The following is a 16861-nucleotide window of genomic DNA, read 5'->3' as shown; positions in this document are numbered from 1 at the left end:
AGTGACCACGAGCGTCGCTGCGATAGAGGGATGCAGGCCACGATGCAGGCTGTGTGAGAGAGACGGAAGGCCTGCATCCCTCTATCGCAGCGACACTCGTGGTCACTAGGCGAAACGATCGGTGCTTCGATAATAGCGTTTTCCACTGGTTGCACTTGAGTGTGAACTGAGAGCGCACTAGCGGTAGATTTGTATTTCCAGCATGTTCCACTGGTAGCTCGGGTGTGTGAATTTAGCACTGAGTGCGTAAAATATTGTCCTGAAATCGGGAGTCGGTGTCAAAGCAGTGCAATTATGGCTGCCGATCGTGAAAGAGTCTAAGTAGATGCTGTGACAGCAACTCTTTTATTAGATCTAATTTCATCTTCGTCTAGCAGTGATGATGACTTGCTGGAGCCGAAAGATAGAGGAGATTCCCAAAATTTTAAATTTCATAGAAGTAATCCACAGCATGTCCGATATCGAAGTATGGATACACATTTTTTCAGTTTTTAGAGGTTAACTGCTAGGTATATTTCAGGAGATTGGGACAACTTGACTTGCTACTTATTAATTCTTATCTTTTCAGTAGAATTGTCAATTTTTTTTGCCCTTGTATGCTCGTGCCTAACATTTGTGACATTTATTTACAGACAAAAAATTACCGTTGCGTTTGTTCAATTGGCTTCTTTATCACTTGCTTGAAAAAACTGACAGTCGCGCAGTCGGTTAAGTAACGTCACATTATTTCTGATTTAGGAGAAATTATGATCCAGTCTGCCTTTATACGTTTTACGGCGTGTTTCACTCGGAAGATTTGCCGCGATGCCGGGCGACGCATGCACGGAACGAGTGCTCCCTGTTCGAGCCAGTGCGCACGACCTGTATGTAAGACCGTGCTTTTACCTCTGCAGGTCCCACCATGATTCTTACAGCTCTCGACCTAACATTTGACCATTTTATTGAAATCGTGTAATGATGCGAGTCAACCCGATGCGTGATCGTATATGCATTTAGTAACGTGGAATTGAGGTTATGTTGTATTTGTACGAATGCATGCGCCTACGCTGTAGGTTTACTGACTTGCGTGACGTCACTGATCTCAGTAGAGATCAGCGCGTAACGTCAATTGGCCGAAGGTCCGACCTTGTACGAAAATTGGTCGTATCTGATTTGTCAGTACCGGCATTTTGCAAGTGCTCTTCATGAAAAGCATACAATTTCGAATCACAACGTTGGATTATTATTACACTTTAGATTTAGTAAGGTGTAACACACCATAGCAGATATGCCGACTAGAGAAGTATTGACTCTCCAATTCGGACATTACTCGAATTTCATTGGAACCCATTGGTGGAACATTCAGGTTAGTTTTTAATATCTTACTGTTTTTTTTAACAATTTTTTGATTTTATGATACTTTTGAATTTTGTTTTCATCTAACAAAACTAGCAATGTACCAACTACACGATTGATTTTTATTCACCTATGCCTTGAACAATATTCAATAACAAAAACACTATTGAGAAAAATGTTTTATCGTCATTTAAAACTGTAATGATCAACCGTTTTTTTTTTTTATTCTTTCCACAGGAATCGTCTTTTTCCTACGAGCCCAAACAACCTTCGGAAATAAATCATGATGTTTTATATAGAGAAGGTGAAACGCCAAGGGTAAGTCATTGAATTACTGCAATGTATTGATATTTGTTTGTCTCATACGATTCATATCTAACTAACTTTTACAATTAATTTGGAAAAAAAAGTTATTGACTTGAGGATATTTTGTGCCTAAAATTTTTTGCAAAAGAGTTGAATTGGTTCTTGACAAACGGTGCTTAAAAACTGCCCGATAAACAGTTTAAAACCTCAACAGGTAAACTAACTAGTTACTGAATTGGTTAAACAGAATTCCTGCCAACTGTCGTAGCTTGTAATACGTTTTTTTGGTAACAATTACAGGATAACTTGCCTTGTGACGATCTTGGTATGGCAATCATTACTTAATTCAAAGCTTGGCGATAGCTGCAATTTTTGTTTTTATGTTACGTAGTAAGTAAAAAGTGCTATTTTTTTATTATTTTGATGTGTCAGAAAAATAACATGCAATCTGAATATGTGATGGGAAAACACGTTATTCCAAATTGTGACCGGATAAACCAAATCGTCATTCCGATAATTAGCTGTATAACAATAACTGTATAAATTATACTTAGTATCGAAATCTTTTTTAATTACAAATTACAATTCTCGAATGATATCACAGACTTTTTTCAAGTTAAATACAATTTACAAATGTAATTACACTTGTGTGCAAATCAACATAATCAAAGAGCATATATGGGTTGATTAAAGTACATACATACATTAATTTTCCCACTTTAAAGTCCTGAGGTTAAAATTTGTAATGTTAAGAGAATGTCAGTTTTTACCGACCATGTTAAATGTCACTTGTTTTCAATATTATCATACCCATTGCACTATTATGTACATGCAATACTGTGTAAATTTTCAAAATAAGTTTGTTTTATACAACAACAATGCCAAGAAATTCGTGTAATTGAATTACTACTTATTACTGGAACAAATTACCTGGCATTATTCTTTCATGAAATAGAAACGTTTTTAAACATTTTTTTGGTATTGCATGCAGAATTGTGTTGACTGTAGCATTTCCACATCAATAATGTATTAATAATAGTAAAAGTCAGTGATATTCTAATGATTCCGTAAAGACGTCTTAATACGGTGTGCCACTCATGAGAACAAAATAAGAACACGTTTTGAAATATTTTTTTGAACCGATAAATAAAAATGGAGACTTGATTATTTATTTATTCGAATCGTGAATTCATCAACTTTATTATCATTTTAAAACATCCATTTAGCTCTAAAAATTGTATAATCATCAAAAATAAGTTGGAGCAATTTTTGCGGTGCACTACTTAGCAGTGAACACGATTTCGGATACACGACTCATCTGGAACAGAAAAGAAAACGGTATTATAATTTGCAACATGTTTTTTACAAATTGCTGCAATCAGTTCTTACGAAAAGAAGAAAAAATTTATGTTGCCAGAAATAAATGCAATTTTCTTTTTTCGCGAAGATCCGATTGTGCTGTACAAGCTAGATATCAACAATCTGAAGAAAGGTTTTATAATTAGAACAATCAAAATTCTTTAAATCTACCACTTTTTATACGATTCCAATGGTTGAGGCTCACTTTGCTCGCTGACAAGGTCCGCACAAATTATCTGAAAACCACTCAATAAATCTTATTATTATAGTATAATTTTGATGCAAAGAGGTAATTGTTGATGAACATTGGTTATACCGTATTCACAACTATACAAATTTATTTTTATCCATTTCGGAAACAACTTCTGGTGTAATCTTCTTAGGCAGTCTCTGCAGATCCCCATAGGTATGGTCAACAAAATAAAATAAGCCCAAAAGCACTAGAAATGGATGAAAAACACCAGAGTTTAAACATTTTGTATTTTGTAATTTTAAAAACTTTTCTTCACTGTTCATATCTTCCCTTGTAGTTGTGTGATTCGAAGTTGTTCGGAATCATTTTTATTTCATAGGCACAAATGAAACTGCTGGAGACTTTTTGAATGGTTTTTTTTCTCTTTTCCTAACTTTCGATTCAACCAATCTTAACAGTTTAACAATTCAATTATGCGAATATTCACAATTCTACTTCATCAAGTTTTCCATTCTATTGTTTAATGAATAATTACAATCGTGTGTAGTTTTGTTACAGAAAGAGACGACGTTTACACCGAGGCTTCTGCTAGTTGATCTAAAAGGTAGTGTCGGTCATTTGACTGAACAAGGAAATTTATACAAAGCAGTAGAAAAATCTTTACCTCTGCACAGTGACTTGTGGGATTCCGAAAATATTCAAGTTACAACTGAGCCAGTAGTGAATAAAGCCCCATTCATTCAGAATTTGGAGAAAGGGCCTGCAGATGGAGAAGATGCAGTCGTTAACTTCGAAGATGATGTTACAGTGTGGGCTGATTATCTGGTCCCACGTTTCCATCCAAGGACTGTGAACATTGTTCGCGAGTACGAACACCAGTCCTTGGATCAGCCTTTCAACGTGTTTCACTATGGTCATCATCTGTGGAAGACTGAACAGTTCCAAGAGGAATTTTCAAACAAAATAAGAGCCTATGCCGAAGAATGCGATTTCATGCAGGGCTTTCAGGTAATTATTTCCAAAATATTAGCCAGTACATACTGTAACAAAAGTTCATTTCTATGAAAATCAGAGGGAAAAGTATAAAACTAGGAGAAAGTAAAACCTTGAAGATAATGACTTGATACGAACCTGTAGCAAATAATCCTGACGTATTCACAGGTTCTGTTATCGTATTAAACGTTTTCAATCAATTGTTAATTTGTTTTTTTCCGATTTTGATACTACCGTGACAATTAAACATCTAACTTGTTCGATATTTCAACTTTGTTTTCTGATAGCTACATAATTGATACTATACGTAATTGTGATATGGAATTAGAATCTCTATTTATTGCATGATTCATTCGATCTTTTATTTCGTACAGGTTATTCTAGATTCTACAAACGGTTTCTCTGGCCTTGGTTCATCCTGCATCCAGCACTTACAGGATGAATATGGGAAAAGTATATTAGCATTTCCTGTTATCGATGGAAAGAATTTTAATAAGTCGCTTAATGACTTGTTCAAAGTATTGAACACAGCTTTGTGCTACCAAAGTATAGGAGAACATTGCTCTTTATTCAGCCCACTTTGTGTTGGACAAAATGGTTGGCCTCAGGCGGGTGCTTGTCGTCAATTTAATCATCTAACGTACAATTCAGAATTGGATTATCACACCAGCTCGCTACTTGCAACTGCATTAGATACAATCAGTCTGAGATACCGGCAGAAAGAATTCTCTACTTCAGCACTGTCAGACCTGTGTGCGGATCTGAACAAACTTGGTAGAAGAGCAGCAGCTACCAGTTTAAGTCTGCCATTTCCCATGACTGCTGGTCAAGATCTAATCGACGTTTTAGATGATCATGAAGGTCCTCTGTGGACTAGTTTAACTCCTAGTTGTGACATATCAATGGATAAGAGTATGCAGAGTCTCGTACTCAGAGGGATACACCATGAAAGGCTAAAGAGACCGCCACATGAAGCAAAACTGCAGCAGAGGAAAGCTGCTTACAGTTGTTCAAGCGTACACGAAATGATGACACTTTATCTAGCTTGTTCATGTCACGCTACTGCTACTCATTTGACCAATCTCAAAGCACCTTTGACCATCAAAGAACCGTATCCTAATATTTTTAACAACAATATTCATCAGAATGGGGACTTCTCACCTTGGCCAGTTGGAGAAGGCAAGTGATTCAGTTTTTTTTGCAATTTTGATTAATTTCTATTTTGCATTTTGATATTAAGAAAAGAAAAAAATATAATGTCAAATAAATAAAAATTCTATTTCTTTGCAGAAGTTAAATCCGTTCCGGTATTGGCTGGGCTGCACAGCGGACCCAGTCTTTCACATATGTTCGATTCCCTTCACTCTCAAGCGAGTCGCATAAAAAGTATAAGCAAACTTCGGGGTTTCAAAGATTCGGGACTTGAACAAGATGAACTTATCGAATGTCTTGACCAACTGCTCACTTACAAAGAAGCCTACGAAGATCATTACGAATGAGTTGTACTCTCTATTTTTATTAATCAACTGGTTCGAAGTTACCAAAAAATTGAAATTTCGAGGTCATTAATTCCACCTAAATGTTCAATAAACCGTCGTTCGTATTTATTAAATAATTATATTTTCAACTTACATTACTTTTTTTACTCGTTGCTAGACGCTTACCGACAATAAAAAAGTACGTTTTATAAAGACGCTTCCATTATTACCTTGTTTAACCATTTCATACGTCTTTTTTTCTTTTAATAATGGTCTGGTCGGAGGTTGTGTAGGTGATGAGAATTGTTTTAGGCTAAGTGTAGATCTCAAATAATTGATGAATTCTAGGCAAACTTTTAACCTTCTGCCTGTAGTCGTACAACATCAGATTATTCTTTACAACTGTTCATGATTATAATCAAGTAGTTTCGTGAAATAGTTTCACAGAGCAGTGATGATGTTACAGGACGCATAGTGCGTAAATTTTGTCTCTTCAAGTCAGTTTTTGTTGAAACTCGCTTTTTTGTCACCTTTCCAACAAAAAGTCACCTGTTCCAACTATTTTGTGATAATATGGATTAATTTTTCGGAAAACCCTCTATAATGACAATTTACTAAACCATCCAAAATATTGAACTTTCGCAAAGCCCAGGTCCACAGTTTCGATTGAAGCCGATCTCTGTGCCAAAGATGCGCAATTTTTTTTTTTAAGCATGTTTTGGATGATTGGAATTTCGTGTTTTAGATTTGCTCCCAAACTTGTTATATGAATGCACTTATCGAAAAATAAACCTATAATTTCTTAACAAGTTTTTCAGCCCATCTCGTCTCATAATATGAATTAATTTTTCAGCACATCTGAAACCTGACCTTCCAATTTTTACAAGCTTTGGTGCTCGTATGCTTTATTTTATTGTAATTTAATGACCTGGATATAGCTGTACCGATATAATTGAGGAATTGATGATTTTTTTTAATTAGAAATTTTGGCTATTCTAATAATCTCATTAGTGCAGGATCTGAGAATAACACATTATACACGCCTAGAGCTGAACCGACATTAAACCTAAGATTCTATACCTCAAAATTAAGTGTCTCATCTTGCAGAAATATCTAATTTTTTAAACACTTTTTGTCACTAATTAGTCACTTTCCTAATAATTATAGTCACTTTTCTTACTTTTGTTGCGCAAGTAGACCGCTGTGAATTCTAGTATTATGAAAACCTAGAAATAGGGACATTATAAGCAGCTGAAGCTTGAGTAATTATTATCCAAAATATTGCATCTGATACCGTTAATTTTTGTGCGTTGGCATAATTCATCATAGAAAACAAATAATATTAAATCAAGCCGTAATAAATATTCCTGCGTTGATTCAGGCAAGGATCGCGTGTAACTGAAGAATAATATGTGACGAGAAAAAAAGTAAGGGTGTGGGTGTGGTTAAATATCGATGTTATCATTAGCTTAAAGGGTGAGGCAGAGCATCCGCCAAAAATGGGAGCGCCGTTCGGCTCACCTTCAGAATCACAATCAGACGGTATTCGGAATTTGACACAGTCACAGACCGTTGCGGTACTTATTGTTAGATTCATTTATCGAATTGACGTTATTCCTCAAATAATTTTGAGTGAAATAATATCATTTAAATAAGTTTTACTACAAGTATAATTTAAAATAGCTACACACTTAGTCAACTATCTAGTCCGCTGCAGTGTTGGGTTTCGTTAAGCATGGGGAATAAAGTAGCTACTTTTACCGAAGAACAACTCGAGGATTATCAAGATTGTACTTTTTTTACTCGTAAAGAAATATTGAGGTTTGTCAATTTGATAGTAAACATTCTCATGTGCTTTAACATTATCATTTCAAATATAAAGTCTGTGCTCTTTACCAAATAAAGTTGCGTGTAAAATTTTGGTAATGATTGTGATAATAGATATTATCGGCATATTTGAAAAAAATCGAGTTTTCTTGTACGAGCTAGAATACTTAAAAACGTTGTCCTTCTTTTCGACGGCTATACATTTTTAAAAAAAGTTTCTTTTCGTAATTCTATTTGTATTGAATCATTTTATTTATTTGAGATGTTAAATGTTTCGGCTATGACAGTGCCAGTTAAAAAGAAGTTTCTATTGATACTAAGAAAAATGGAAGGTTCAAATTTAAAACATCCTATTTAATAATTTCTATTTTAAAATTATATACTTTCCGGTAATCTGTGATTAAGTAAAAAGACGTTCGTAAGTTAGGGAAGTATTCGTCTGCAGTGGCGAGTTGAATTCATCTGGAATGCTTAGCGTATATTATATCGTAACGCATACTACACGGAGGGAAAGGATTGAATGATCAATCTGACTATCAATTTGTTCAAGATAAAACGGCGCCAGATCCTTGTAATAATGTGAATTTTGTGTCAAGAAAATGTGTGATTGGAATGACCAAACATTTGATTGAACCGTACCTTGTCCGTTTTGTTCGAAAAATATGAATTTGTTATAGCAAAACTCCTTGAGCTTGCTTTGATTCATGTTTTGTTGAGTCAAAAGGTGAACGGTTGAAACAGGTAACGTAATTTATTCTTACATAAATCTTTTGCATTGACTGAATATCGAAGATATTCAAGCGCATAAAATCGTATTTTTCGAATCACATTGATCATAATTTCGTTGCCTCATATTTAATGGGTAAGCCCCGTAAACTTATTGATGTATACCGTTGAAGTCTTAATTGAACACGGGTCAATAGCCTTTGTTTAATTGTAGCCAATATCACAATGTTGACGAACCTTGATGTCACACTTTTTTTGTTAGTAACAGGTTCAATTAAAATCTTGTACTAGATTATCCGTATCTGACGTCTTGCACGACTACCCGGTTTCATAACTATCTCTGAAGCTACTTCTGTAGCGAGAAAGTTGACCCCCTAGCGATCGATTATCGTACTAATAGACCGATGCCTACGATGAATATATTCTCAATTTGTTTCAAAGCATGGTGTGTTTCTTTTACCTCGTAAACAAATTAGTGCATCCTATTCAACCAGTCACGTCAAACTTAGCTCCGGTTGTATCAACGAAGTATGGCATTCAATCGAAGTAAATTTTTTGTTGGTTAGATTCATGTACTCATTTTATTTGAAGTACCTAATGCTTTCTGTCATCGAACGTCCGACTTGGAGGAACAATACATAAACTTCAAATGATATGATATTTAGTTGACTTAATTTCGGAAATACATGAAAAGGTTCGCTCGAATAAATATTTCATTCGATCGCGATGAGAAATGTTTTTGTTGAATCAAGGAATTCGCTTGACTAAAAAATTTTGTCAGACCAATTGAATCGAAATTGTTGAATTGAAGTCATCGTATTTAGAACAAATAAGGGATACTGGATTGAGGCGAATGGACTCCAACAAAATCTATTTTGTTAGTTGACGAATTCCTTCCCATCCGTGTAGCTGTAGTGATATTTCTGCCCGCTTTTAGAATTCATAAAAGGTTTCGTGATATGGGTGACCCAGGAACTGTACCGCGAGTGATGTCAGCCCAAGACGCAGCAAATTTACGTCTGCCCTTATCGTGCGTTACGCGTCTCCCGGAGCTGAGGGTGAGATAGACTAATTGATATCGTCAAATTTTAGAAACCCATTCTCACATTGTTTTTCATTTAAGGCTCATATTTTGGCATCATTGTAACATATTGTATTATATATTTCTTAGTGAAAACCGTTACGTAAATTTCTTTTATACGAATGTTTCTATTTATACATATTTAGCACTACATAGTTACTTAAATGAATAACATTATATATCAATATCCGGCCCTAAAGTTCAACTTTACGAACACGTGTTCAACTGAGCTTAAATTCAACTTTACGACCGGAAAACGTGACTGTAACGGTGTACTTTACGACTTCTATATCGAAATAGTACTTTAATATACCAGTGCAAGAAAGCGGATATCTTACGAAGACTACGAAGTTGGCTGCACAAGCCAAAGCCGAGTGCTACCGACTTCACAACTTTCATCAAGAATCCGCTTCTTTGCGCGAGTGTCACATACTATTTTTGTGAAGAGTGTAGAAAAAATCCCCTTCATGCCTGACAAGCGTGCAAAAAAAGCAAATACATAAGAGTATCAAAAAAGTATGCGGAAAGTCACTAGAGTATCAAAATAGCGCTGACAAAGTAACTAGTGGATATAAAAGAGACTATAGTCTATCTACGCATGCGCAGTTCATACCATTGCAAAAAGAGCCATTTCTCACACGCATTACAGGCACCGAAAAAGGGACTCTTGATACATGTGTTGCAAAAAATAATGTTCGCACAACGGCCGTACAGTTTTCCGACTTTGCGTGGATTTGTTGTTGAATTTCACCGCTTTGGTACGAAAACTACTATTTATTTATTACTTTCATAATTACTATCGTTCTTATCACTATTGTTATGATTTTTATTTGTATTGTTGCTTCCTTTGTCGATATTTCTATAAATTTTATAACAGTATTACCATTGCAGTTTTACTGTCATTGTTACGAAAAATTATATCAGTATGGTTCAACTCTTTAGTTTATTGTATTGTTTGTTCTTGTTGTATAGGTTGCTTATCGCGCTTGGGAAAATCTCAAAAAAATAGTCAGGAAGGGTGCTTCAAATTTATAGGTGGCTTCATTAGGTGTGAGAGATAAAATTGATCACAGGGGTTTTATTAACTTATTTATTTGACTGAATATGAAATTTTTTTTCTCTTCAAGTCATCAACTGCTTATCCATCGGGTTGAGGAGTATCAAAAAATTCGCGGTTAATGCTGAAAAATTGACATAGATTGTGTGACGTTGTCAGATTTTCCGTATCAGTGGATGTCTCGGAAAAGAATGTCGAAGAGATTGTGTAACCTGAGTGTGCGTTCCAACCAAAGGAATACTTTTCTTCCAGCATGACTTAGTTTTTCCAACTATTGCGTCCAGCTACACGAGAAATGCAAAGGACATGTTTTTTTATTGGCTGATTAATTTTTCTTATTTTGTAGTGGCAAAATGTTATGGATTCAACTTCATTTCAAACTCAGGATAGGTTTTTATGACGCTTCTTAGTATAGCTATCTGCTATGCGATTAAGAAATACACCAACATAAATCAGCAAAAACAATTGAAAACGAGAAAAAGGGCTCAAATAGAGTTACCTCTCTATATAATATTAATAAACTGTGTATTATGACACTTGCTTAAAACGTGGAAAGCAAATACCAGACAGCAAATATTTCCACAAATGTCATTTTTTATCATACTTACTGCTTCTTTACATAATAGTATCCACCACACTGTTTAGTTGTCTTTTTTTTTAAATACTTCAGGAAAATCCGTTTATGGAACGGATTGCCGAAGTTTTCACCAAGTGTCGAGATCCCGGCTGGAGTTTGGACGAAGGTATATGCTTTGAGGAATTCTTGGAAATGATGTCCGTATTTTCAGAACACGCGTCGCGCGATTTGAAAGTGTTCTATGCGTTTAAAATTTATGGTAAGTGGCAAGAAGTTTTTTGTTCAAAATATTACCAAACTAATAAATAATTCACATTGATTTTAAGAATTGTTGTTTTCAAATTAAATACATTTTAGTCATTGAGTCATGTTGCCAATTCGATTATACTGAGGAAACTGACTATTTGTTCAAAACTACGGTAAAATAAAATAGTAATCCCTTCATTATACTACACTGTTAGGCGTACACGTAATTACAGATTTTGACGAAGACGGAGTGCTGGGACTCGGTGACTTAGAACGCACTTGTCGACAATTAGTCAGAGGAGCTCTCAGTGCTGAGGAAGTAGCCACAATCTGTCGCAAGGTATTGGAGGAAAGTGACATCGATGGAGACGGTTCTCTATCCTATTTAGAGTTCGAGCACGTCATCACAAGGGCCCCAGATTTTCTGGCGACGTTTCACATACGAATTTAATATAGATAACAAATTCCTAAACGGAATAATAGAAAATTTAGAACGGAATCAAGTATGAAAAAAAAAAATATATATATGGGTACGTCCAATACTTTTCGACCGCAGCCTGCGGGCTTGGGTCAGCGATTCGGCTTCTGATTTTTTTCAAGAGAGCAGGTTATAAAAAAAGACGATTCTCCAAATTTGAGCTTAATATAAGAAAATCTGGTGGCTATAGAAATTTTGGAAATTTTTAATAATTCAATTTTTTAGTTATTTTCACGATTTTTTCATGAGAGCTCTATGGGACTTAAAGACTCGAATCAAACGGCATTCCCTTTCTCTGACTTTGTATTTTGAGGAAAAAAATAGTTTTTTACTCCAAAGCAAAATCCAGTTTAATTAGGACTCTTTTCATGAACTGCTATTTTAGCAAAATTTCGCATAACTTTGAAACGCTGCCAAGTCAAGAATTTTCCAAGTAGACGGCCAATCGACGGTTCAAATTTTTCGTCTTGGTATACTTTATCACTACCTACAAGAATTACTATTAATTACCACGTTCCTTTTTATATACGGCCTCGCAAAACCAACTGATTTCTGAAAAATTGCTGTTTTCAGATAGCTGTAACTTTTTTCTATCAACTCGAAATCGCTTGAAATTTTCAGGGAAAATACTTCATTCTATCCCCAAACAACGCTGAAAATTTCCAGCTGGGAGTCAAAGTTGTTAGCGAGCTGTGAATTTTCAAACTGTTCAAGTTTCCCACATAATATTTCATAATTCATAAAATCAGAAAAAAATTGAAAACTAAAAGAGAAACAAATCGAAATATATATAAAACTCTGATTAAAGATATACAGATCAACCTGTAAAAAACAGAAATACTATTATTATTAACGCAAAGGCCGTTAGTAAAGTTTGCTTGTGTTAATACGAGTAAGAAATGAATCTTCTTGTAAGACTCGTAATGAAAGGATGTGTTCCATCATGCGCGACCGCAGAGTGTTTACAATCCGTAACAGTGCGTATAAAGTGAGAGTGGGTGAGAAGTGCGATAAATCTCACTATTGGGTTTGTTACTTTACAATGCGTCATCTGGTGGAAAAAAAATCAAACTAATGCAACCAGGCTGACAGCTGATCGTTGACCGTGTTTTTTTCGCGCGTGGATGGTAGAACAGGTATATTATTGATCACCTTTCATTAATTTATGTGACATGAGTAATTTGAAACGCCAAAATTTACGATTTGTCTCCATTGAAATCAAAAACTCAGGTTATGATGTGGTGGTAAATTGGCGCTGATAACCAGGCTCTGACGTTATGAGGACATTTTCCAATATGGACAATTAATACAAGTCCACATAGAGCAGACGAGCGCTGCTCAAATCTAGAATCCCTGGTATAACTTATAGTTGCTGCGATATTCTAAGTAAAAATCCCACAAAAATTTTATTTAAATTCACGTAGAATTTTTAAAAATGTTTTCGTAGAATAACGCAGTTTTTTTTTTTTTTTTGTAGATTATGGTAGTTTTTCATAATTCTGTATACTGTGTAATTTCCTTAGTGGGAATAATTTCTACGCCTAACTGCAAATTTCATTTTACGATTGAATATAGAAATTCGGATACGTGCATAATTTTGGCAGAGAATTGAATTGCAGATTATCGTACTTTTCCGTGGAACATCGGACTCTTACGTAGATGGTCGTGGCTTTTAGTGACAATTGTAGAATGGCTTGCAATTTCGCGATGTGTCGTAGAATTTTGTGAATTCCTAATTTAGAGAAATCACAAATATTGGTTTCTTATAAGCCTGATCTATTGAGACAAGATGAGTTGAAAAATATTCGACAGATTCTCTAAATCCGTCCACATTATACTCAAAAGAACAGACTAGTACACGAATGTAGAGCCAAATTCTGCTAGGTACTTATAAGTTGTCTGCAACATGTTTTCCGTGTGAGAGAGATACGACATCTAGCGGTGGTTCAAAAATAGTATATCATATTTTCTTGTGCATATTCGTAATCTTATCGACAATCATTTATAGAAATTCATATTTTTCTGCGAAATTCTATGGAAAACAATTTTTTCATTTTGAAGCTGTAGATTTCGTGATACTTGCAAAAATTCTCAGTTTTTATTCGAAGCTATAGATTCGCGAGAATTCATGGAGTGTTATTTAAATTTTTATGACTTCATTTTGTCATCTGTAATATTTCATAGTTGTTTATAAGTAAAACATACAAAAAAAAAAACTATTTTCTGTAATGTTTAACACTCTGCACTTTATTGTAGTTTGGCGTAGATATTATTTTCACCAGGGTATCCCAATAAATATTTAAGTATACATCAGTGTATCAAAAAAAAAAAAAAATTAGTATTCTTTTCAACGCTACCCGATAAAATGCCTGTTGGGGACCTAAAAAATAACATCTTAAAATTTGAGTCACGTAGCCTATGCGTAAGAACTGGCGCAATTGATTTTTCGTTTTTTTTTCTCACTTTTTCCTAAAAATCTCCCTGAAAAATTAAACTCGTAGTTTATTCGACTGTTTTTGTAACATTTAATCACAGATATGCAAAGAGCATGAAGAAAGCTTTGATTTGACAAAAAGTTTGTTGAGATTCGTTGGAAATCAAAGGAGCTTACAGGCTGTCAAACTTATCGGCCTGTTGTTCGATAATTTAAACGAGTAGCGCAAAAAATATGATCAAAATTGGAATACGGCGTACTTTCATTGTACAAAATATTAAATGTTCGGGAAAAAGGTAAGTGAGCGAAAAAAATTTTGTAAAGTCAGCGGAGCGCTCGGGCAGGGTGGGGGTAGCTAACTCGAAGCGGAAAATATTGCGATACGGGCGTTCAATTCAACGGCGCGACTTGAGTCTTACTTTTCTCGGGAACTGTTTGCGATAAATGGTCATTTTTTTTTTTAAATCTGATTCTAACGCGAAAATTTTCAGTCACAAATTTATTTGTAGTGTTCAGCTACGGCGAAGCAAACTGCTTGACAGCCAAGCCACGACTGCCTGGGCATCTGTTCTTTTGGGCCTGAGGCCCGACCCTCGACCGTATTCAAAATCGTGTACCTGCGTCCTTCTTTCGACTTCGTTAGCCGACAAAGAAAGTGGCTGCTACGTTCTTTCTTAAACAATTTGGTATTTTTATTCTAAGGCAAATATGCAATAATAAGAAATAAATGTGTTAAATAATGGTTGTTTTTTCTTGTAGTAATTGTGTATTTATATACAATCAACGCATGATACGACAATTACTGTAATTTTTTTGATCGTAAGTGTGAATATAACTGGGAACATCGAAAGATAATCTTTTCTGTTTGTTCAGAAAATAGATTAAACTTGCTTTTAATTAAAAAAAATGGTTGATGTCTTGATAGAAAAACATAACTAAATATGTACATTTAATTAATGTGCTCATGACGGCTTTGCCTTATAAATTTTACAATTTTGGGTTAGGGAATTCGATTCTCCTCGTTGCGCGGTATCAGATTAAAAATAAAAAAAGATTCTCAACAAACTTTTTTTCAAATTAAAGCTTTTTTCATTCTCTTTTCATATCTGTAATTAAATGTTACAAAAACAGTCGAATAAACGGTTAGTTTCATTTTTCAACTAAGGGCGTATAAGAAAAAAATTCACTTCTTTGTAGGATTGCATTTAAAAAAAAAAAAATAATTACCGATTCCAATATTATTACTGTGCAGCCTAACATTACAAAGATCAGCGTAACGTCGGATAACCCTCAGAATTGTACAGGTCGATGGCTAATTTGTTTATAAGGCCATAAGTCTAGAACCATTTCTATTATAGATTCCAGCTTCCGTACGAATTGTTTGACAGTGGCAAAGAATGGTTAAATGTGATGCGAAGACGTTATTGTAATAAATACTCGCTTTGTTATTATGTATTTAAAACGACGGAATTAGTGGATTTTTGCCAATAACTTTTGATCTGATCAATATTTTTCAACTCGCGGTGTGCAGTTGTGTAGACCTTTCATAGATGAAAAAAACCTATCGAACTTTTTTTCTGTACACTTGAAAGGAAACAAGATATACGTGAAAAACGTTAAAATTGTAGTTTTGATCGATTTTTGAACAATGTTCCTACCCGGTTTCAGAGAGCGGATGATACATGTTCCTGTACATCAGTTTCATTACACCCACGCTCATAAAATCAACCTGCTCCAAGAAAATATATTAAAATATTGAAATAAGGGAAATAATCGCTATAAAATGTAAAAAAAGAAGGGCGGTGTGCCATAAAAATACTTCGTAAATTCGTGAAATATACATTTCAAGTGAGTGAAAACTTAGTAGTTGCTTTTGCAACCCGAACCGAAATTAAATCCGTAGAAAACGTGGCAAACGGCAAATCAAATATTCAATTCTATCTGGACAAAAACTTCCTTTTCTCAGCTACGGATAATAGCTACTATAATACCAACACCAAAGCCAACGAAAAATCGTACAAACGCCACAATTAACGGTCCGACAGCACTTGCTTACAATCTTTGAAAAATCCTCGAAAAAATGTTAAGCCGACGATTCAAATAGATGCTAGAACACAAAAATTATATAATTCCCTCCAAAATGGATTTCGGGAATTTCACTCTAGAATGGACCACCTTGTCCAGTTACAAACCTGTAATTGCTTTGCCAGCAAATCCTACGTCACGGCAAAGCTTATGAGATGGTATGGCGGCACAGAATAGTAGACTTACTTATTACAAAAGGATTCCAACCGTTTCTTGCTGTGTAGATGATAAATAAACATATGCCCGGAGGAGGGCCCACGATAAGGGATGTATCTCTGCTCTACGGAGTATCGACTTCTAATCTTTAGAGACGGTGGTCTTCTATGTCAAGGAGACTGTGAAGATTGAAGAATCAAAAAATCGTCTTACTAACAAGTAAGACATTAGATCTATCACCCATACACCTGATGTTCTTTAAATTAAATCCTAATCGGTAATGTTTCAATTCGTCTGCATATAAGCATAAATTCAGACACAATTTGTACAAGTTTTAATGTAGCATTTTAAATTTATAAATTAGTAATGCACATGCAGCACTCATATTCGAAAGTAAATTTTGGAAAACTAAGTTTGCTAACTGGAAAAAAACCGATAATCTTTTAACCTCTGAAAAGAAAAGGATGGTTATACATCCAGACAAATTTAATTGATTGGTCATCTTAACTGATACTCCAATCCCAAAAGAT

At 34.8% G+C, this 16861-nt stretch overlaps 2 protein-coding genes across 3 annotated transcripts; both read left to right on the top strand.

The window, feature by feature from the left end:
* The first annotated feature begins 226 nt into the window (after nucleotides 1-226).
* LOC107222936 (protein misato) lies at nucleotides 227-5873 on the top strand. Of its 2 annotated transcripts, XM_015662482.2 has the most exons (6): nucleotides 227-466; nucleotides 739-1345; nucleotides 1573-1653; nucleotides 3752-4201; nucleotides 4561-5365; nucleotides 5477-5873. In XM_015662482.2, the coding sequence occupies exons 2-6, from the start codon at nucleotides 1268-1270 to the stop codon at nucleotides 5683-5685; spliced, it is 1623 nt and encodes a 540-aa protein (XP_015517968.2). In that variant the 5' UTR covers nucleotides 227-466; nucleotides 739-1267; the 3' UTR covers nucleotides 5686-5873. The 2 variants fall into 2 exon arrangements, with proteins under 2 accessions (XP_015517968.2, XP_015517969.2); XM_015662483.2 differs by lacking the exons at nucleotides 227-466; nucleotides 739-1345 and adding an exon at nucleotides 1942-2031 and having other exon boundaries at nucleotides 1635-1653; nucleotides 3741-4201.
* A 110-nt stretch (nucleotides 5874-5983) lies between these two features.
* LOC107222910 (calcium and integrin-binding family member 3) lies at nucleotides 5984-13035 on the top strand. Its single transcript, XM_015662447.2, has 4 exons — nucleotides 5984-7485; nucleotides 9155-9275; nucleotides 11026-11191; nucleotides 11412-13035. Exons 1-4 carry the CDS (start codon nucleotides 7400-7402, stop codon nucleotides 11627-11629), a joined length of 591 nt encoding a protein of 196 aa, XP_015517933.1. The 5' UTR covers nucleotides 5984-7399; the 3' UTR covers nucleotides 11630-13035.
* Nucleotides 13036-16861: the final 3826 nt, after the last annotated feature.

The sequence above is a fragment of the Neodiprion lecontei genome, chromosome 7 (genome assembly GCF_021901455.1).
Source record: "Neodiprion lecontei isolate iyNeoLeco1 chromosome 7, iyNeoLeco1.1, whole genome shotgun sequence".
NCBI lineage: Eukaryota > Metazoa > Arthropoda > Insecta > Hymenoptera > Diprionidae > Neodiprion > Neodiprion lecontei.
This window is presented reverse-complemented; position numbering and strand designations above follow the sequence as displayed.